The 22,945-nt window shown below is 47.0% G+C and overlaps 1 protein-coding gene across 1 annotated transcript in view; it reads left to right on the plus strand.

The window, feature by feature from the left end:
• Positions 1 to 22,685, plus strand: part of spag9b (sperm associated antigen 9b) — a 54,319-nt gene extending 31,634 nt beyond the window's left edge. The window contains 29 exon segments of the mRNA XM_049013280.1: positions 644 to 727; positions 1,984 to 2,028; positions 2,030 to 2,195; positions 2,428 to 2,521; positions 2,689 to 2,810; positions 4,500 to 4,557; positions 5,050 to 5,069; positions 5,072 to 5,201; positions 6,832 to 6,883; positions 8,413 to 8,481; positions 8,483 to 8,547; positions 8,771 to 8,827; positions 10,330 to 10,503; positions 10,620 to 10,749; positions 10,929 to 11,021; positions 11,201 to 11,368; positions 11,610 to 11,829; positions 11,921 to 12,157; positions 12,290 to 12,506; positions 13,495 to 13,617; positions 14,017 to 14,097; positions 14,701 to 14,768; positions 14,857 to 15,005; positions 15,177 to 15,348; positions 16,799 to 16,912; positions 17,294 to 17,326; positions 19,716 to 19,892; positions 20,201 to 20,344; positions 20,568 to 22,685. Of these exon segments, the coding sequence (XP_048869237.1) occupies positions 644 to 727; positions 1,984 to 2,028; positions 2,030 to 2,195; positions 2,428 to 2,521; positions 2,689 to 2,810; positions 4,500 to 4,557; positions 5,050 to 5,069; positions 5,072 to 5,201; positions 6,832 to 6,883; positions 8,413 to 8,481; positions 8,483 to 8,547; positions 8,771 to 8,827; positions 10,330 to 10,503; positions 10,620 to 10,749; positions 10,929 to 11,021; positions 11,201 to 11,368; positions 11,610 to 11,829; positions 11,921 to 12,157; positions 12,290 to 12,506; positions 13,495 to 13,617; positions 14,017 to 14,097; positions 14,701 to 14,768; positions 14,857 to 15,005; positions 15,177 to 15,348; positions 16,799 to 16,912; positions 17,294 to 17,326; positions 19,716 to 19,892; positions 20,201 to 20,344; positions 20,568 to 20,686 (3,381 nt within the window). The 3' untranslated portion in view covers positions 20,687 to 22,685.
• Positions 22,686 to 22,945: the final 260 nt, after the last annotated feature.

Here is a 22,945-nt window from a genome sequence, read left to right on the forward strand (position 1 = left end):
GTGAAGCTGAAATGTAATATTAGTGATAAGAGCCATGCAGAGAGCTTATTTGGTGAGGTGCGCTGCGTGCCTTAAGAAGAGTCACTGTGTGGTACATCTAAAAGGTGTGTAAATGTACATTTCCTGACATGTTGTTCAAGCATTAATGGATGGTATGATGTGTGTCTCCATTGTTACATCCAAATTTCACCCTGAAAATGTTTATTTTACTGTTCTAAGAAGAAGGGGTTAGGGAACTGATTCAGAAAATGTTCTTTTCTAATTTGTTTTTTTTTTAATCATTTTTTGGAATATTTTGTGTTCTTTCATTTGTCATTGAGTCCATAACCCAGAATATCTAGGTGTCACAGCCTAAGGTCTGGCGTTGTTCGGATGGACGATGTGCCGTTGAGCCTCACATAGACTCGTTATTCTTCTCCTGCATTTTCTTGCTTGTCCATACAGAAGAACCCATGAAAATGGCGCGTTGCTGAAACATGCCTGTCGTTGCTTTGGCAGCGAGGTGAGGCTGTGGTTCCTCTGTATGGTGAAGCAGTGCTTCTGTTCGGGGCTGCTGATGCCAGTCCTGGGGGAGCCGGGTGCCACGCGCTGCATTAGCGCTGCTCTGAACGTACACTTCATTGTAATTCTCTTCCCCAAGCAGTTGGAGGCAGAAGATTCTCTAAGGAAAAGGGAGGGTAAGAGTTCACAGGAGACTTGGGGGAATTCGCTGGCTGACAACTGCAAGGTAGTTGGTCCTGTAGCTGCAGGAGTGACGATTTCGCATTCTGGCAGTAGTGGTCCGAATCGAATGTTGTTTGGCCTGTAGCTGTGTGTTGTTGTATCATCTTCCGATTTAGCTGTATTTTTCTCGTGCATCCAACCCCCCCCCCCCCCCCCCCCCCTTTAGTTTCTACACTGCTGCATGCAACCACTTCAGCCGCAGAGACATGAAGCGTTTGTGATGGATCATAAACTCTAGTGTCATTCAAACTGACCAATTAAGATTGTAAAACGCTAAAAAAAAAAAAAAAACCTCTAAATATGCTGATGCCGCATTGAGAGAATTTGAACTTTCTGGTTGCATGCAGAAGGTTGATTTTGGTTCCATTGCATGGATTCACTCACGTTGTGTCGTAGAGCTTCTCACTTTGTCAGCGTGTCACTTGGTAGACGGCATCTTGCAGCCGCTAATCCTCACCTAGGTGGCCACAAATCAGTAGCTGTAGCTGGTTTGGTTTTGATTTGTGCTTCGTAGTAATTTCTACCTTCCTTTTTTTGTAGTGCTGAAGTGCTTTGTGGGTCAAAAGTGTGTTTCTTTTTCAGTGCGAGAAAGACAAACACAGTGATACCTAAGTGTGTTTCGTCTTGTGCTCTGCGTTGGTGTGTCTTTGTGTGTTCTGCCTGTGTGGTGCCGTTCTCGTGTGTCCAGTCTCGGAGATCGCGTGCCGCTTTGGGTACGTGGTCACGGTTCGTCCCTTGTGGCCTCGCCTCCGTATCCCTCGGCCCATCGCTCAAAGCCAAGCCGATGGACGCATTGGGCCGATCACGCCTGTCAATAGCACGAGGAAAAACCTCCTGGCAGAAGTTTGAACTTGATAGTCATTTATGATTAAGCTTTGGATTACTGCACGATATAAATTATATACTTTAACAAAATATTGTGGGGTTGCGCTATAGCCCTACAATTTGATAATTTGATTTAAGTTTCTTATACACTGAGCGCACATATTCTTTGTGCATAAATCTGGAACGTACTATCAGTGCATGACCAGATACAGTGCTGACATGCAGAGGCTCTGGGCTAACGGTCTGTGGCCCCCCTGACACTCGCAGACTATCTGTGATCAGTGGAGTCGTGTGGTATCCAAACTTAATCTGGTTAGAATGAAAAGTGCCACATCAGGACCTGTTCTTGAGTGTCGTGTGACTGTGGTGTGCTTCAGCTCAGCTTGTCCGTATGTCACGTGACCCTGTTATGGTTGCGCGGGGATGTCTTCACAGGATGAGCTGTCTGACGTCAGCCAAGGAGTCTCCAAGTCGGCCACCCCCCGCGTCCACGGCAGCCTCGGACGTGGCCATGGGCTCTGTGGACACGCCCCAGAAAGCGGAGGCAGAGGGGCTGAACAAGAACCTGAACAGCAGGAGCAGGAAGCCAGACAGCAGTAAGAACATTGACGTTCAGGCCGCCCCAGGGACCAATTCTGTCTCCATAGGTGAGCGATAGGTGAGGGGAGTGCCGGGTGACAGGGGCCCCCGCCAGCAATCCCCCCCCCGGCCGCTCTACTGCTTCTCATTTTCACCATATGAGGGATGAACTTGAAGATCACGCATCTTTTTTTAAGCTGGGCTCTCGGGCCACACAAAGGGGCAGATTATGTAGTATTTACAGACGGAGTCCTTCAGGGGTTATGGTCTTTAATGAAAGTTTAATATGCTTCTCTCCAGGTTTAAGTGACAATGAGGAGAAGTCGGAGGTCCAGGCGATCATCGAGTCCACGCCTGAGCTGGACATGGACCTCAGCAGCTACAAGGCCGCCAGGTACACTGCTGCTACCCACCTGCCACGGCCTTTCTCACTGGATGCTCATCTCGCCTATATTTTGAAGTCTCCATTTCCTGCTGGCTTTTTATGTTTGTTCTAGATTTTTTGTTTTTAACTGAAGTTCTCTCTCGAATGAAATTTTTGTTTGTTTTATGTGTTTCTAGTACCCCTATCAAGGGCGTCGAGAACTTGGCATTTGATCGCAACACGGAGTCGCTCTTCGAGGAGCTCTCCTCCGCCGGCACAGACCTTATTGGAGATGTAGATGAGGGGGCCGACCTGCTGGGTAAGATGTTCTGATGGCGGTCATGTTCATCTCTGATCGTATTCACGTCAGGAAAACTAGACTGTGAATTTAAAGGGATGCCAGTAGGAATCAGGTAAGGTGTTAACAGCGTGTTAAACCGCAGTACAGTCACATTTTAGGTTGAGGACTATGATGGATTGTGGTCCAGTAAGTTGCTAATTGCGCTGGAGAGCAAACTGGATTAGCTGCTGTTAAAGTTCTGTTTGGTAGGACCCCATGCAGAGGCTGTGGAGTGTCTTATGTCATCTGTTTCTGTCTCCCTGTATTAAACACCCCACGCCCTGTTTGTCCTTCGCCTCATGTAAATGTGCTAGAAACCCAGCCTGCTTGTAGGCTGATCGCTCCAGGCATGCAAGCCTCCTAGATTTAACGAGGGCGAGAGTGCTGGGTGGGGGGCGGCCTGGCTCGACACGCGGACCGGCCCTCGCTGGGGATTGTCCTCATGCAGATGATCGTTTTGCACGCTGACCGCGGACAGTGACCATTTCTTCTAGCCAGTGACGCTAACCCTGGCTTTCTCTCTCCATGCTGTCTCCTGTCTCCGCTCTTGTTCCTTCTCCCAGTGGAATATTCTGGTGTGTATGACTTCACTCGTCCTCGCTTAACTCCCGTCACCCATAGTCTCCCAAAACTCACTTTTGCTTTTATTTTGTGTCCTTGTCCACCTGTCACTGTCTCTCTCTGCAAGTTGACCTATCATTCAGCTGAACTTTAACTATTACAAGGTTGGCCTCATTCTGGCTATCGAGCGGCATTTAAAATAACCCCCAGGGTACGACGCTTGTGGGTCATCGATTAGTGATGACATCGTATGAGTGTGTGGAGACGGCCCTTGCCGTGAAGGAAGGCTTCGGCAGTGTCGGCTGCACGATGAACTGATGAAGTTCACTGGGCGAGGTGCAGTGTTACAGAGAGGCTGCATTTGACCGAGAGGAACGTTTTATAATGAGTTTCTGAAGACGTAAGACCACTGCACAGGGATAACGTGCATCTTAACCATTCTGGTCATAGGTACATCTCCTGTCAATATACTTTTCTTCACAAGTGTAAAACTGTGGTCTTGAATCACTCTTGCATGTACTAAGACGAAATGAATCCTTCCACTTGGCCTGTCAAAGTCTCTCACTGTGTTCTCCGATGTCTGTCCTCTCCTGTCACTGAAGGTCGGACTGACTGCATCCTTGTCCTCTAGAACCCAGCCCCCCCCCCCCCCCCCCCCCCAAAGGCCATTGCTTTAGTGTCCTTGAGTTTTCGCGACTCAGCGTGCTTCTGTTTACATGCGTCGCATGGGTTATTCTGCCCTTAATTTCTTTAGTAAGAGACCCTCCTCATCTGCGTTCATCCCTGCTTGCTGTTGCTTGTGTTTCTGACTTTGGTTGCTCGCCTGGGATTCTTGGGGGTGTATTTTTATTTATTTATGTATTTATTTATTTACTATATATATATATATATATATATATATATATATATATATATATATATATATATATATATATATATATATATATATATATATATATATATATATATATATATATAAAAAATTAAAATAAAATATGGGAAGCCAGCTTTGGGAAGGGCAGTGGTTGGATTGTGACATCTGTGGCCGTTGTTCTATAACTTCTATAAGATTGGCAGCCTTCCTCTTTTATTTACCTTTTTATAAAGGTATGGGCCGTGAAGTTGAGCATCTCATTCAGGAGAACACACAGCTTTTGGAAACAAAGTAAGGATTGTGTGTGAAGTCGGACTGATCTTTAATTCTCATCTATTATGTACATCGGTATTTTGCTGGAAAACACTGTTTGTCCTGCTTAATACTGCCTGTGTTGTGTCCTGCCTGTGTTGTGAAATAATTTGTTGAATTGTTTGATCTTTCTCAGACTTGAAAATGGATCATAACGCATTATATTGTTATGTTTGAAACTGCTGCATGAAATATATAAGTAGGATTTGTCAAGAATGAATGGAAGAGGGTTGCATGGTGGTAAAATGTTCAAATTAGCCTGAAGAGAGAGCATAGCTCCCTTTGGCGAATGTGTTATTTCATGTGGGGGGGGGGGGGGGGGGGGATTTTTGAGTGAATCTCTGCTGTAATATTGATACATACATGCTCTATAATCAATGCATGAAGCAGTAAATCACTGCACTGACCACCTGACCACCACAGTGTCCCAGTTTCCATCCCCGACTGTTTTCCGGTCCGCTCCCCGCACAGAAACGCCCTGAACGTGGTGAAGATGACCTCATCGCCAAGGTGGACGAGCTGTCCTGTGAGAGGGAGGTGCTGCAGTGCGAGCTGGAGGCTGTGAAGCAGGCCAAGAGCAAGCTGGAGGAGAAGAACAAGGAGTTGGAGGAGGAGCTCAGGAAGTGAGTGTCCCCGCAGGAAGCGGCCCGTCCGCCCTACCTCCTCGTCCGCCCTACCTCCTCGTCCGCCCTACCTCCTCGTCCGCCCTACCTCCTCGTCCACCTCTGTGCCGGCAGTCGTGCTCCTGGGGGTGCGAGAGGCAGTACCAGCGGGCAGCGTTGTCCCCTGCAGTAGTAGTGTGACTTGCGCAAATTCTCTTTACGTCGAAACTTGATATACTGTATTTTCCCCGAAAATATGACAGGGTCTTGTATTCATTTTTGCTCCAAAAGACCTGTTAGAGCTTATTTTCCAGTAATGTCTTATTTTTTCCATGTACAACGAACTACAGTACATTTACCGGTATTCATGAACAAAAATCCACATTAATACAAATACAGACATCATATGATCTTTCTAACCGTATCTTTCCATGTAAACAATCTAACGGTACAGTTTATTCATGAACAAAAATCTACTGTGTATACATTAATTCAAATATTCAAATATATATATTCAAATTAAATAAATAAATATTAATTCCGGTTTTTACATAATAATCGACATCTCATTATATTTACCGTACAATCCATGGGATAGTAACTAGGGCTTATATTTGGGGTAGGTTTTATTTTAGGAGAAGCACGGTATTACGAATTATTATACACTAGTGACCAAAGTTGTGGAAACACTTCCAAGTTGTAGGGATTGCAGATCTTCGATTACTCCAGTTACTTATTTAATTGTCCAGGCTATATTTGTAACATTCCTTGTTTATAAACATCAATATTTTATAAAAGTCAATATTCGTGTAGTAATTTTTAAAGCGTGATGCCAAAAATGCTAGGTGTTTGCATAATTTTGGCCACTAGTGTATATGTCAAACCATGTTAGTAGCATGCAGTGAAAAGGCCTTTTTGGGGTGGGGGGGGTGGGGGGGCTTCACAGGCCTGGAAGTGCTGTGCCAAGCTTATACTTGCGTCCCTGGCCGGGTCCCATGAGTAGCATAACCGATAATTAACACAACCATTTATTTATTCAATGGCAAAATACAGTGTTTATCTTCTCAGGTCAGGTCCGAAATAGTGTCTCAAAGCCTCCTTGGGAGGCTGAATGTGAACAAGCAGACACCTTTAAAGGGACATTGAAAGCATGTGAGGTTGTAAACGACAGCAGCTATTGGCTGTAGTGTCTTTCGGAGATGATATGCCACTGGATGTCACACACACACACACACACACACACACACACACACACAGCCTGTCAGACTTCCCAATATGTACAACACCCTCTGCCAGCTACTGATAATATCCACCTCCCATTTATTTGCATGTACATGTACCTCTGTGACAGATAAATCCTTATAAGAATTCAAGTAATTTTTTCCCTTACGGAAAATAAAGTTGAAAAACAATTTTCAAAATGGACCGCAGTTTACAGTGTGGAAACACCCAGTGGGCAAGATGAAACGACCGAATCTGTCGTGTCAGGAAGCACACTGGCCCTGGGGATATTTGTCCACTCAGTCACTAGTCTCTCTCTCCCTTTTTAAAAATTTTTTACATTTATATATATTGGCTTTTGTTGGCTGAGTTACCGTAACAGCGATCCAGTTCCATAGGCGTTGAGTGAAACACTCCCATCTTCCGACAGGGTACGGGTAGAGGTGGAGGAGGCCAAGCAGAAGGCAAAGGAGGAGGATGATGTGAGTAATCTCTCTCTGTGGACCTTGGGGTGCTTCTCAATACCAAGAACGTAAAGATCGTGCTTGTGGTTCTTGGCGAGACCGGTCTCGTTAGCTTGCCTCCCAAGAACAAACTTGGGGGACAATGAATCGTGGGATTGATCTCATTTGGTGAGATATTTGGGGCGGAGCAAGACCAACATCTTGGGATTTTTACTGTCCTCTGTACGTCTGTTCTTGATTTTTGAACCAGTCTTCTGCAATGGAAGATAACGTAAAACGGGTAAAAGAGAACACAGATCTGGTCAAGCACGCACATTGCGAAACACCCCTGATCTCTCTCCAGGGTGGGATTGGGATGGTAAAGTGTAGGGATGTAACGATACGCTCCACTCATGATCCGATACGATTTTCCCATGATTTTTTCGCAGAATGAGCTGCAGACCAGTTTATTCAAAAATATTTCTTTATCTTTCTAAACTGTGCAAAACGTGTCCCTCCTCTTAACAGTACAACTGAAATGAATTAAAATACTGTTTTACAAAAATCCCAAATCAAAATAAGTAAATAATAATAATTAAAAAAATCTTCAAATAAATAAACTAAGGCTTGCATGTGCAGCTTTTTTAGCATGGTTTGCCCTTTTAATCATCTCCGCTCTGGTGGTGGTGAGTTGAGCTCACTGTGGTGCCGGTAGACATGCTGAAGCATGTTCGTTGTGTTATTTCTGTATGTTATCAGTCTTTTACAGTGTTTGCACGCAGTTTGTGCTCCTCTCGCCGTTTTCGTTTGTGATTACCGGAAAGCTAAAATGCTGCCGCACCGCTCATTTAAAGGTGGGCTGTGCGCCCATCCATCCAGTTTCTGAGACTGCTTAGTCCCAGCTGGGGTCGCGGGGGGGGGGGGACCTGAGGCTATCACGGAACAATGTGTGTGGACGGGAACCAACCCTGGGCAGTCGCCAATTACACCGCAGGGTGCACACAACACTCGCAAAACTACAGGGCCAATTTAGACTCGCCCATCAACCTGTCCCTGTACGCTTTTGGACCATTTGAGGAAACTGGAGCCCCCGCCGAAAACAGGGAAGGTGTGTGAACTCCACACAGAAAGGACCCGGGACCGAAACCAGGACCTTCTTGCTGATTTTTAGTGTCAACTCACCAATGTGCATTTCTAGAGCCCCCTTTTGGTGCTAGACATAAATACAAATGTGTAGTGTAGCAAAATGAAAGATGAAATCGTGCAAATGTAATAAATCGGCAAACTAGCAGGCATCATTGGAGGGTAGCTGGGCATTTGCCCGTAGTCCAGTATTGGGAAACTATAAATATTTACATCCCTTTAGTCATTTGTAATATGTATCTGAACCCAAGCAGGCCGATCCTCATCAATTTGGTTTGGGCTGCACTGGAATGTGATCTGGGTGGGAAATTTGCCCATGTTTGTTGTGTTCAAACACAATGGATATAGCGATTATTGGTGTGATGCGCAGTAACGGTGATATGATGGTTGATTTGGCATGTTTGTCCCCCCCCCCCCCTCCGCAGAGTGACATACCCACAGCGCAGAGGAAACGCTTCACGCGTGTGGAGATGGCCCGGGTGCTGATGGAGCGAAAACCAGTACATAGGAGAGGCTCATGGAGCTATCAAGAAAGCTGTCAGATGGACTGAGATGATCCGGTAATAAGGGAAAAGCAGGATCCATATTAGTTTTGACACCCTTCTAACTTTTTTTTTTCTTCACAAATCCATACCATTTCTGCTACCCCCTAAATAAATAGATGGTGTGATGCATGCTGATTTATCACTTGTACTGTCGATGTTTACTGTACCACCAGAGTTTATGTGCCGAGGTTGTAATACTGTGATTGCATTTCTTCTTTGTTGTGGTTTTCCTGCTCAGAGCTTCGAGGGAAAACCCGGCACTTTCCGAGAAGAAGAAGTCCAGTATCTGGCAGTTGTAAGCGCACCACCACGACTCGCACGAATCACACAGCACGATGGGAAATTCTTGGTGCTCTGCTGGTCATTCAGTATCTTCCCTTTCCTTTTGTTTTTATCTTGCTATTTATTTTCTGATTCGTGGTCTCCAGGATGTAGGTAAAGCTTTAGAACGAAGCCGATGCTTTTCTTGCACTTGATCCCAATCAGGTCATGGAGTACCGTCAAAGGGAATGGCTTGTGTCCTCTGCCTTTTCATGATGTGGTGCAGAATGGTGTCGTCATGGCCCAGTCTGGGCTGAGAGTAATTACAATCCATTCTGACTCCCATTAGCTATTGTTTAAATACTCTTAGAAATGAAATCGGCACTCAGGATGTGCCGGTTATTCCACGGGTAAATGCTTTAAGCCTCTGTTGCTTTTCAGGCTTTTAATATACGTACCATGGACTCCCCGGGTCCAGGCCAATCCCTTTGTGCAGTATCCCTGGCCAGACTTGCAGGAATGATTATGGTGTGGTTTACTTGTTGCATTTTGCACCTGTTGTTAAATATGCGTTTTGCTCTCCTACTCCTCACTCTCCTGTTTCCTGCTTAAATCCTAAATACTGCCTCTTGTTGTCTTGTCCGTTCGCAGAAGGTTTGTAGCACAAGGCAGCTATGCCAGTCAGGCAAACTAGGTGTCTTTATAACAGTAGTGATTTAGTGCTGATCTAAGCTTGTAACAGCGAGGATTTTCTTGTCTGTTCAGAAGAACCTGGTCATGAATATTCATCCATTTTTCTTGAAATACAGATTTCACTGAAATTGGTAATAAGTTGTCGTTCATTCCATTGCCACGGACTAATTTCTTATTCAAGCTTTTACATGAAATTAGAAACGTGCATGTTTTTACAGAAAAGCTATGGGAGGAGCCTGGGGAAGCGTGTTTCATGTCAGTGACACTTTCAGCAACGTTGATTTTTAAAGACCTCTGGGTGCTATACACTTGGTCATAGGTGGTCATGTGATGGTTTCTTTCTTAGTGTCTGTGATGGCTTGGCAGGCATAGTTCATGTGGTTGACTTGTCGTTGCCTTGGGATGATGAAGCTGGGATAAGCATTTGCAAATGACCAGCACGGAAGCTAATGCTCCTGGCCTGTCTGCTTAGCCACATACTAGCACAAAAGAGTGGCTGACATTTTCCTTTGGGGCTGCTGAAATCTCTCCCGGAGCTGCAGAAGCTGTTTGCTGGAGTGGGTTTGCTTTTAACTGGCTCTTGCCTTGATTCTCACTTTTTTTCCCTCTCAAGGTTTAGGGCTTTAACCTGCTAGTTAACAGAATAACAGAAGGGTTACTGGTGTGAGGGTGTTGAGTTAGGACGCTGGTGAAGGGCACGATCCAGGCTTGCTGGTAGCGGAGGTCAGGCTCTGTCTTTCTGTGCACCTACATGTACATGTATGTGTCTGTGCGCTGGTCCCCCCCCCCGTCCTGTGTCTGCACCTCTATTAGCCTTTCTGTCTCGTCTCTTCGCCCCCCTAGTTTCAGCCGGCTCTTTAGCTCGTCCAGCACCGCCGCCCGGAAGCCCGAGTCTCCGGTCAATGTCAAGTACAACGCGCCCACGTCGCACATCGTGCCCTCGGTGAAGGCCCGCAGTAGCACCCTGTCGCAACTGCCCAGTGACAAGTCCAAGGCCTTCGACTTCCTGAAGGAGGAGTGAGTGTCGGGGGGGAAGGCCAGGTGTCGCAGTGGAGGCTCCCAGGTTGTGGTGGAGCCCTGGATGCATTGTTTTTGCCGCCTTCGTGACCGATTGTCATTCCCGCTCCCCTCAGAGCGGACCTGAGCAGCTCACCATTACGGAAGGAGCAGATGCGAGCTCAGTACAAGCAGGTGAAAGCTCATGTGCAGAAGGAAGATGGCCGCGTGCAGGCGTACGGGTGGAGCCTGCCGCCAAAATACAAGGTCAGGATGCTCAGGGCAATTACGCCTATACTCCAGCAAGGCCGCTTGTCCTCTCGCCATTGTCCTCTCGCCATTGTCCTCTCGCCATTGTCCTCTCGCCATTGTCCTCTCGCCATTGTCCTTTCAATTTACATCACCACTGCAAAAAACTTTTATCCTTCTCCCAAAACTTACTTTAGGTAACCAATGGCGGTCAGGCAGAAAACAAGATGAAGAACTTGCCTGTGCCTGTGTACCTAAGGCCCTTGGATGAGAAGGATGCTTCTATGAAGGTATGGGCTCTGTGTGCTGTGAACCACAACCTGGAACGCTTTCCTCTGCCTGTTCATGGCCGCTAAGCCTTCTGATCCATCCCTTACAATCTGCACCTCAGTTAGAGGAGCTAGAAGCAGGCTGTGGATGTTTGAGAGCCAGACCTGAACCTGGCCTTCTGCTACATTTCCCTCCCTAGCTCTGGTGCGCTGCCGGTGTCAACCTGACCGGTGGGAAGACCCGCGACGGGGGCTCCATCGTGGGGGCCAGCGTCTTCTACAACGACGTGCCTGGAGCCGACAGCGAGGGCCACAAGCAGAAGAAGGGCTCACAGAGCAGTTTGGACCGCCTGGAACAGGAGCTCAAGGTGAGCTGCCTCCCAGAATGCATTGCAGCACCATGGAGTCCATCCCTTTGCCTGTATTGACTCTTGATGCTTAATGAAACGCAAGTATAACCAATATAGATTTATTTGTGGCTTATGCCAAGCGTGTTTCACTGCTCGCATAAACAAAGGCCAAACATCGTTTGAGTAAAATGGGTAAAGACTTTGTGACTAAACGTTGTAGGATCAATGTACCAGGCGGGTCTGCTCTTGTCCCCTTGAGCTTCAGCTGGGTAATGAGCTGATGCGCTGCCGTGTGATTGGCGGACAGGAGCAGGAGAAGGAGCTCCGGCAGCACGAGGAGCTCTCCAGCCTCGTGTGGATCTGCACCAGTACGCACTCCACCACCAAAGTCATGGTCGTGGACGCCAACCAGCCCGGCCACATCCTGGAGAATTTCTTTGTCTGTAACTCCCACGTACTTTGTATCGCCAGCGTGCCAGGTCCGGTTGCCGTCGAGGTATGACTGTGCCTCAGATCGACTCGTATGGGCTATTTATGACTGTTACCGGAATTTTCTGTGGTTTGGCTCAGGCGCCCGAGAGACAGACTACCCTGCTGGGGAGGAGGTACCGCAGGAGCCAGAGGCTGCCCAGAACGAGAACACCTCTCTGACGGGCAGCATGGCCAGCAACAGCTCAGCGGGCAGTGACAGCATGCTGGGAGGCATCACCGTGGTGGGCTGCTCTGCGGAGGGGTCTGCCGCCGTCCCGCAGACGGCCTGCAGTGCTGTGGGGACTCCCGAGGAGCCCAGCACACGCGGGGACTCCGGTAACCAGGCTCATGTGGTCTAACATCCTGCTCCCTGGGCTAATAGCGATGAGGGTAGAGCTTTGGCACTCTCTGGAAACTGTTCGCGTGCTTCGCTCATAAGGGGAGCTCTCGTGTGCATCTCCCCGGCAGGTGAGGCGTCGCTCTCAGAAAGCACCGCCGAGGACTCGATCGCCACGGCAGAGGAGGCTGCCGAGGAAGCGACTGAGGCTACTGAGGCTAGCCCCGGGACCGGGGACGAGGGCGAAGGCCTGGACATAAGCCAGCCATGCATCTACACGGAGCACGTGTTCACCGACCCGCTGGGTGTGCAGGACACCTCAGAAAGCCAGGCCTCATATCCACAGAGGTAGCGCAAGCTTAGCTCCACCTGCTGGACAAAAGGGGGATCACCAGCGTTGTTTTTTTGACGTCTTTATGCATTTCTGGGGTCAGCCTTGTATGTTAAATGCATTTCAATAAATATACATAATTTTCGCACAATCCAAATATTATTTATGCATTCATTCAATCGTATGTATTATGCAGTGTTTAGACATTTTTAGCTAATGTCACCAAATCGGATGATATAGCAACTAAAATAAATCAACTATCTCCAGTACTGTGCAGAAGTATTAGGCAGTAATCAGAAATGTTTAAAGCTGTTTATGTGGGTGATAAGTGTACATTTGCTCAGAACAAGAGCAACACAGTTTAACATTGGAGCATATAGAAATTAAGAGTAACGCAACAAAAACTAGTAAATTTCTTCTGTTCTCCAGAAAGTTACTGATGTCCAGTTGGACGGTGAGATGAACACGACCTCAGTTCTCAGATGCCTCCTCAGGGCCCCCCCAGACATTCCACGTGTTTGTTACATTTCACAGCCAGCTCACATAATTAATCTAACTAGTTAAAAACCTCAATGAGCTTGATTTAGCTATACGCAGCTTAAGTTAAAAAAAAAAAAAAAAAAAAAAAAAATTGGTGTGTTGGATGGTTGCTGCAACTATTAGGGTGATTTCAGCAGAGGTTTTGAGACGGCTAAGCTGACAGTTAGCGGACAGCATAGTTATATCCCAACATATTTCCTTTAACTGCCTGCGACTTTTGCACAGGACTGTATGATACAATTACCCTTGCCCAGGCTTTTCACCTTTCGCTTGTGGTTCTACTTATGCCTGACGTAGCAGATACCTCACAGTGCTAACATTAGTCTCCCTACATTAGTACATAAATAGCCCGTTTTGCATGTCTGAGCACGCAGTGGCCAGCAGGAGGCGCCGTGTTTTAGGGCAATTTGCGGACACCAGTCCCTGAATTACAATAGCAAGGTTCTGTGGCGGTTCTTCCCCCAGGGAGTCGGACCTCCTGAAGGACGGGGTGGCCACTTTGCCGGACGAGCAGGACCTCATGCGGGAGGAGGCACAGAAGATGAGCAGCGTGCTGCCAACCATGTGGCTGGGGGCCCAGAACGGCTGGTGAGGCCGCCTGCTTTCCGGCCTGCGCCTATGGTTCTGCCGCTGCCCTGTTACTCTGAAATATCCTTACCCTGAAAAGATCATGTAGCACGTGTGATGTAGACAGTGCTGAGTGTAAATGAAACTCGGAAAATACAAATTATATCGGCAATCTGTATCTGAGGCCTGGTCATAACCTACTGATTTTTTTGACAGCAATGACTGTAACTCCCGGTATTTTGTTCACTGTAGTCAGAAAGCACATTTAAGTCTGTAGGTTGTACAGGCGCCTGTAAGCACCGCTGCACCGTGTTCTGCGCTGTACTGTAATGCGCTGGGGAGCGGGTCCGGGCTGTGGATGTGAGGGGGGGGCATAAGCTGCCGTGTGACGGTGAGACATTCCCTCCCCCTCCTCCGCAGTGTCTACGTTCATTCATCTGTGGCTCAGTGGAGAAAATGCCTCCATTCCATCAAGCTGAAGGACTCCATCCTTGGCATTGTGTGAGTATGAAACTTTCTGGCATTTGTGCGCATATTAATTTCGTGGTTATCCCCTTATCTGCGGGGGATATATTTCAAGACCCCCCAGTGAATGTGTGAAATCACGGATGGTACCGGTCCTGATACATTCTGTTTTTTTTTTTCCTCTATACATTCATACCTATGATTAAGTTGAATTTATAAATTAGGCACAATAAAAGATTGTGAAATAAAATTTAATTGAGTTAAAAAGAGGGTTACTAATGCTGTAATGCCGTGACCGTTGATCTGGAAACCAAGATGGCAGCTAACTGAGTAATGGGCCAGAAATCCGAGACATTCCTCGAATTTTCCATTCAGGGTTTTCGGACTGCATTTGACGGTGGGCAAATGAAACTACAGGAAACAAAACTGCAGATATTGGGGAAGTACTGCACCCATTTTCCCCACTGGCGAATAGTGAGGGGTTGCTGGGTTTTGCTCGAGTCGCCTCTGGAAAGCAGGCTTGCGTCGCGTCTCCTGAACGTACTGGATTGGCGGGTTGGATCCCCGTTGAGCGTCGCGAGGCTCGCATGCTCCACGTCGTCGTCATCCTGACCGTTCGCCGTCTCTCCCACCTTGCAGCCACGTGAAGGGCAGAGTGCTGGTGGCCCTGGCTGACGGCACGCTGGCCATCTTCCACCGAGGCGTCGGTAAACTCCCCCGACTGTGCGCTAAGCGGTGGTACCGGTCTCCCGGTGCTTCGCCTCCTTCACCCTGCGCTTCCTGTCCCCCCCACAGACGGTCAGTGGGACCTGACCAACTACCACCTGCTGGACCTGGGCCGGCCCCACCACTCCATCCGCTGCATGACGGTGGTGCACGACAAGGTGTGGTGCGGCTACAGGAACAAGATCTACGTGGTGCAGCCCAAAGCCATGAAGATCGAGGTGAGGCCGGTCCCTGGAGGTTACGTCCGGGTTCCTCGTGCTCCTCGTGGCTTGTAAAGATTTAGGGGCAGGACAAATGTTTTAATGAGAAACAGTTGGGTTGTTGATGGGTTATTTATTTTTAATTTTTTTGGACCCCCCCCCCCCCCCCCCCCCCCCCACCCCTCACAGAAGTCTTTTGACGCCCATCCCCGGAAGGAGAGCCAGGTACGTCAGCTGGCCTGGGTGGGGGACGGCATCTGGGTGTCGATCCGGCTGGACTCCACGCTACGCCTTTTCCACGCCCACACCTACCAGCACCTGCAGGACGTCGACATTGAGCCCTACGTCAGCAAGATGCTCGGTAGGGGGCGGCGTGTGCCCACAGTGTCACAGTGCTGCTGCTCTGCGTTCTTTGTGTATGTAATGACCGGCGGATGGTGGGCGGGTACCAGCGACTCCTTTGGTCCAGTAATTGCACGATCTATTAACATAATCATTAAATAATAAGGAAACCTAAACATACAGCCATGGGAAATTAAGACACAATATTTTAAAATCCTGGCTTAATTGTGGTTCTGCTGGCAGAAGGCTACGCTGAGTAGCAGGTTGCTACCAGGTTCAAAATTTCTGAGACAGCAGTACACAAGAATAAGGTGAAGCAGGAGATACTGGGAACGACCAGAAACCAGTCAGGTGAAGGGCAGAAACAATCTTCTGATGCCAGAGATGACCGTGAGCATATCTGACAGTCTCATGAATCGGAGGATGACACCAACTGACCTTCAAAAGGACTGGGAAACATTAAGTGCTGGTGTGAAGTGCACTGCTAGGACAGTTCATTATAGGCTCCTAGATGGAGGATGAAGACCCATAAAGCAATGAAGAAGCCCTTCATTAATGGGAAACGGAGAAGAACCAGGCTGCAGTTTGCAAAAAAATAAAATAAATAAAAAAATAATATATATATATATATATATATATATATATATATATATATATATATATATATATATATATATATATATATATATATATATATATATAATTATAATTCAGACACACACACACATAAATTGAGAAATGAGTGAAACAAAAAACTGAGCTGTGGTCTCTTAATTTTTTCTGTGGCTGTACATCGATGACTTCGTTCCCCGATTATATGGCGATTAGCAATATAGACGTTCTTTCAAAATGCGCTTATCCTGTTTCAGAACAGGTTTAATCGTAAGGTCAGGGGCAGTCCAGTGCATATTTGCAATTCATCCCAGTTATCTGTCACTTCTGGTTGCAACGGCAACCGGACCTGTGTCACCTCTGTGACTTGGATGTTTGTTCTTGGGGTTTTAGTGTTGGTGGGATGGTTTGCAGTGATGTGAGAGTTCAGTAGGTTTTGCGTGTGAGTTATTTAGCAGTGTTTCCATGGTACTGTGTTCATGCAATCTGCTTAAACAGGCACGCAGACGCACACGCAGACGCACACACACTCCCAGCCCCAGCACACCTATACCAGCTATTTGGGGTTCTTGATTGATTCAGGTGTGATGGGAGGGAGCAGGAATGTCTTGACGTCTGAGGACCAGGTTGAGAAACGCTGTTCTAGAAATGATGAGTGGTTTGAGCTGACAGGGAGCATTAAGTGCCATTACCATCGGCGTTCAGCAAACCGGACAGAACCAGTTTTGTCACACAATGAGTAGCTAAGGTTTCTCTTAATTGCTCCCCAATCTTTTTTTGTACTTCTGCTAAAATCTTCACGTTCTCCTGTGTAATATGTACCTATGAACGTATGTAATATGAGCCTCTTCCTCCAGGCACCGGGAAGCTGGGCTTCTCCTTCGTGAGGATCACCGCCCTGATGGTGTCCTGTAACCGCCTCTGGGTGGGAACCGGCAACGGCGTCATCATCTCCATCCCTCTGACAGAGGGTAAGGGCCCGTCTGCCCCCTGTCTCCCCGTGTGCCCACCACCGATGTTGTTGCCGATGCGGCTCTCCTGCGGGCGCTGCGCTCGTCTCGATGACCGGCGTTAGTCTCTAAAAGCAGCTCCATCTTTAATTTTATTTATAAGGCACTCTGTCCTCGTCTCATTACATCTCACTACTCTTCTTTGGGTGTTCATTCAACTCTTTGGCACAGGAAAGTAATTCCCGCAGTGCCTTGCATTGAGGTGCAGTGATACCACCTGTCCAGGGGAGGGCACTGTAGTTCTTGGGAAGGTCTTGGGAAATCAAAGCTCTGGGACAGTGCCCGGTCTCATGAAGTTGCTCTCCTCTCCTTCTTTAATGTCACTTTTCATTCATCCTGTAGTTCGTCAGCAGGGACGTGACGCAGGCTTAAGGGGTAAGTCCCACCTGCCAGATGAACCCTCTCGCTCACTCGCTCTCTCGCTAGTCTACGCGCTTCAAGCATCACCAAAGTTTGTTGTTCATTAGTTGGGGGTTTTTGAGAAAAAATGTTGTAATGACGTGGGTCAGATTTGCTTACGTGGACTATATCCTGATATCGGTGTCTGGGAATGGTCTACCTTAAGTGTGCCAGTAAAACGTATTATTTGTAATAGAGGTTCAGCTGTTCCGGTATAGGTGGACGTATGACTATTTCGAATGAGCCTGGTGGGCCAGACCTCTGTTATCACATGATGGTGCTTTTCCACTGCCACCAATAATAATAATAATAATAATAATAATAGATTCTTTACTGATCCCCATGGGGACATTCTCTAAGAACTGAGCTGTACAGTGAACCGGCGGTGTTCCATTGCCAAGTATGCGAGCTGGACCTGAGCCGCACTCGGGTTGTAACCACACTGACATGGCCTGGCTTACTTGCAGGGCCAATAGCGTGACCAAACTGAGCTATTTGCATCACCACCATCTCATTAGTCGAAATGCATGGAAATATCGGTGTTCTGCACACGGATTACCTGAAGGAAAAAAGGGTATTTCCTATATATTATTCATTAGTAGTACCGCACTTTGTGATGTGTTAATGCATTCTCAATAACCTGGAACTTGAAAATATCCAGCCAGCTACTTAAAAAAAAAAGTGCTATAGAACAGCTGCATGGAATGGATTCATAATGCAAATGTACGGAAGTCAATGCTAAATCTGTTAGCGTTTGATGCTAACGCAAGACGGCGATTCTTACTGGCCTGCTAGCAGAAATTAGCACACAGTAAATCATGGTATACACCATGTGAAGAGTAAATAAGCACCTCTTCGGTTTTACATCACTGTCGCTCTCCAAAGCCGCCAACGCCTTTCCCAAGCCGACCCTTCTGCAGGGGAAACCGAAGCGAGCTGGGGCCGCACCGTAACCATCTTCGCGGTACGCCTCGGGTTCGGGTCGGTTCCTGAATGCCAGTGGAAAAGCGCCATTAGTATGGCTGTGCCTGATATGACCATTTCCTTTGGATAGTTATTACTGAGGGTGTCGCATACATTAGTCTGTAGGCCTGTAGCCCCCATCCCCTCTGTGTTTGTAGATTCACATGCTCTCTCCATGTTTGCATGGGATCCCACTGCCCTCCAAAAACATGCAATTAGGTGGATTGCTGTCTATAAAACTGCCATAGTGTTACATGCACTGTCTGCAGTGGCCTGGCATCCCAGCCAGGGTGCATCCAGGGATAGGCTCAAGGCTTCCAGTGACCCTGCACTGGGTTAGCAGTTATGCAAGATGGGCGCATGGATATTATGTTTTAAGCTATATAGTAGTTTATAGTAGTTTCATTCATTTGCTTACAGGGGTTTTCCCATCGTCTATAATCCAGAAACTTAAAGTTCTTTAAATAGTTAGCAGATTTGTAATAAATGCACTATACAAGTCTTACTTTTTATGGCTTTATATGCTTAAATATGTGAAGCTAATGCATTTTGAGCTATATTGTGCTCCTTAAATACAATTGGAACAAATTACTGCCAAGAGTTTCTAAGGTGACTGGTTGTTTAAGAAGCTGTATGATTGACTGCAGAGTTAGATCAGCGACATTAGCGGAATGTGCTAATTAGCCCCACGCTAACAGTAATGCCCCCACACTTTCAGATGCACGGAAATGCCGGTCAGCTGCGGCTTCTCTTTCTGCCTTCAGCCACCTCTCATCCTTCCTGGGGTTCCTTTCACTCCTGTTCTCCTCCTTTTCACTCTCCCTCTTCCTCACCAGCTTTACTATCCCTTGATTTAGATTTCATTTGTCAACACATCCCCCAATCCAGCAGAGGGCAGTGCTGCTTAAACATGCTTTATTAAATGAGGTCTGTTCCATGACTGACCCCACCTGGTAACCCTCATGCAGTGACGCTTCTCATGCAGGTAGCTGCTGTCTCCTCTGCGTTTCGGGCCTCGTCTCTACATCCGCTCTGGTTTTGTTGCACAGAAGTCTGCGTCTCCTTGCTGGGGGTGGGAGCTGCGTGAGCAGCTCACAGCGAACACGCTGCCCCTGTCGCCTTACCTTACCCTCAGCACGTTTTAACTTTGGCTCCAATGCACGCTTCTTTTGCGCTTCGTAAACAGTGGAATATATCTGATTTCCCTGGCTAAGAACACACAAAGCGCCGGTTCCGTTGCCTGTCGGCATGTATGCAGGCCTGTCTTTGCTTGGGCCAGGTCTGCTTGCAGCATTCTGGGTCGTAACGACACTAAATCCTTTGCCATAGCAAGAAGTCCACCGGTATCTTCTGTTCACCTTCTTAATTATTCATAATTGTTTTTTTTGCCTCCTAAATGAAGTAAATAAGGTCGCCACTGGAACGGCCCAGCGACCAGGCAGCGCGATCCGTGTCTATGGCGACGAGAACAGTGACAAAGTCACCCCCGGCACATATGTACCCTTCTGCTCCATGGCGCACGCACAACTCTGTTTCCATGGACACCGGGATGCTGTGAAATTCTTTGTTGCCGTCCCAGGTGGGTCTTTAGCGTAGGTGTAGCTGGAAGACGGGACACGTCTTTAAGCTATGAAACCGCTAACCTCAACACTGAGAGCAAAGGCTGCATTAACGAATTTATTAGAATGATCGTCATTATCTGCTTTTATGCGATCAAAGCCAGTATAGATAACATGATAGTTAATTCACATGCATTCAGACAATGGAGTACATCGCTGCTCATATCATAGATTTGTTGTCAAAACATTGTTTGTGATAAAGTACTTATTGTGTGATCAGCACGCAGTGGTCGTGTTTACCGTAGCTCTTCGGTACGCGCCGATACAGGTCAGGTGATCCCCTCAGCCGGCGTCGGAGGAGATGCGAGTTCTGACAAAGCCGGAACTGCCGCCTCTGACAGCCAGACTCAGGACAGTCTGAAGTCCATCCTGGTGATGAGCGGAGGGGAAGGTTACATCGACTTCAGGATGGGTGAGTGGACGGTGGCGACGCAAATAGTCAGCAGTAAATTTAATAGCTATATCTGTGATTTGCAGGTCGCACATGAAGGAGGTGTGAATTTAATGTGCAGATCCCGCACGTCAGCTACGCGCCTCTGACGCACTTTCTTAGATCTGCCGCGCTGTTTCATGCTAGCAGAAGTGATGATACTCAAACCCCCCCCAAGGAATATTAACGTCACGCGTCACTGCAGGTGACGAGGGAGGGGACGTGGAGGAGCTGGACGAGCCTACGCTGAAGCTGCAGCCTTTCCTGGCCAAAGCGGAGCGCAGCCACCTTATCGTGTGGCAGGTCATGTGCAGTGACGAGTGATGAGGCCCCGCCCCCATCGTGCCACAGTGGAGGGGGGGGGGGGGGGGCGAGGAGGACCGTTGGAGCCCACAGGAAAACACACACTAATACAAACTGCATGCTTTTTTGGTTCTATTTTTTTCAGTTTGATTCTTTTTAACTAGAAAGAGATTTGGTGATTATTGCTATTATTACGCTGACATTATACTGATACTATACTGATATTGATAAACTGTTTTCCGTCTGTTTTCGTTCCGTTCTTTTTTTTTTTTTTTTAATTTCCTTTTTCTCTAAGGGTTAATGGTATCTCACTGTGTGTCCAGTGTCAGAATGGGGGGTTGGTGACACACAGGGCTCTTTGCAGGGGTGGCAGGCGCTGCCCCCCCTGCCTGGCGCGGACATGGAGGAGTCCCGGAACCCAAAGCCCCCCGCAGCGTCAGGAAGGGCCAGCGCTTTCGGCAACCCTCAGCCTCAAGCCGACCGACGGACGGGACCCTGTCTAGATATTCCGAATGGCGTGATGGTGACGCGTCCCATTCCCACCCGGTTTCCCCCCTTTCACAAAGTAATAATTTTTGATTGTGAGCAGGACCGTTTACACAGAAGTTAGTCACCTGCAGATGTATCTGTGTCCGGCTGTAACGGTTTGTACCTGAAATTCCATCTCTAGGATAAATACGTTTAATCTTTAGCAGCTACAATCGTGTGGGGAAAAATGTTTGCAGTTTGGATCCCCGTAAAGATGATTAGTTCAAATAGAAAAGCCTGATTATTATTATTGTTTTATTACTTAGGTAAAATAGGCGTGCTTGATGGAGTCCGTCCCAGTCCCCGAGCTGCTGTCCTTACGGTCTGCCCGTTTTCACGTTAGGTCTTCCTTCATAAACGCTAGAGCTCACAGACACTTTAAATGTAACGCTGGCTGCCTTAGTTTCAGTACACTTTCACTTAATGTTCCGGAAGCTAATTTTTTTTTTGTTTTTATTTTTTTTCCCCGTTGATGTGTGATGAGTATTTATCTTATGTCTGAGCGTTACCGATTACCAAAGGAAAACTAATTAAGACAAAAACGAAATGGTAAACCGCCTCATTAACATTTCCTTCACTGCCTTTTTGCAGTACATTTGATCCCTACCTTGTCGTTTAATTTAGAGACAGTCCTTCACTAGTCTTCATTACAATGATTATTAAATGAAATATATTTTTATGTCATGTTTGCGAAACGATTAAATATTTGCTTGCCAGGGATCCGGAGCGTAGCGATCGCCGCTGCACATTGGATTTTGTACACTTGTAGGCGGACGTTCCACTTTGATTTGGTGTGATGATATCGACGCTTTCTGAAACTTTTATGCCTTTTTTAATGGTCTTTTTTTGTACATTTGTCTTTTAGACACTCTACTCTGTGTTTTATTGGCCTCTTTAACTTCAAAGCAGAGTTGCAGATGTTAATTTAGTATTTGTGCTGATGACTGTGGGGGGTGGGGGGGGAGTGGTGCCTCATCTAATTTTTATTCTCCAGGAGAAAAAAAAAATCAGATTCATATCGCAGTGTAGCCATTTCAGTATTTATTTCTATGAATGAGCCTTTGGGGTTCAGAATGTAACTTTGTACATGAAATATAAATATATATAAATATGTATATGAAACATTAGTGGCTTGGTTTTATTGTTTTAATGGTGAGCGTTGAAGAGAGAGTGGTCACCAGTGAGAAAGTGGCTGCTTTTTTTTCTTTCTTTCTTTCGAAACACCACTACTCAGCTGAGCTATGCACATTTTTAAAGATCGCAGCTGCGTCTTTTTTCGTCTCCATCTGTTCTTGGCACTTTGAGGTTGAGTGGGGCCGCGATTGGCTGAGGGAGCCTCGCCCTCCTGGGAAACCGTCCTTGCTGTTGGGGGAGGTCCCTTGTCTCCTGTTTCCTGTTGCCATGACCGCACTTCCTCCAATAGATGTAAGCTTCTACAGCACATTAGCCTTATTTTTTAAATAATCTATTAAACTGGTTTTTTCATGGGTAACTTGGGTGTCTGCATCTTTCTTCTGTGTTTGGCTCTTTCCCTCCTTCGCTCAGATGGGAGATTAGTATTGATTTATATGTAATAAATACTCATCTCATGGTCTCTGCAAAGCACACAAAATATAACTACATTTATTAGGATATTAACTTAAGAATCCGAATGCATGATGGGCTCACGTTTTATTTACGCGCAAAAATGTTTATATATTATCCGTGGATATATTTCACTCGGGCAAGTCATGAGATCCTTGTTTCGAGACA

Source organism: Brienomyrus brachyistius, chromosome 5 (assembly GCF_023856365.1).
Source record: "Brienomyrus brachyistius isolate T26 chromosome 5, BBRACH_0.4, whole genome shotgun sequence".
In the NCBI taxonomy this organism is placed as follows: domain Eukaryota; kingdom Metazoa; phylum Chordata; class Actinopteri; order Osteoglossiformes; family Mormyridae; genus Brienomyrus; species Brienomyrus brachyistius.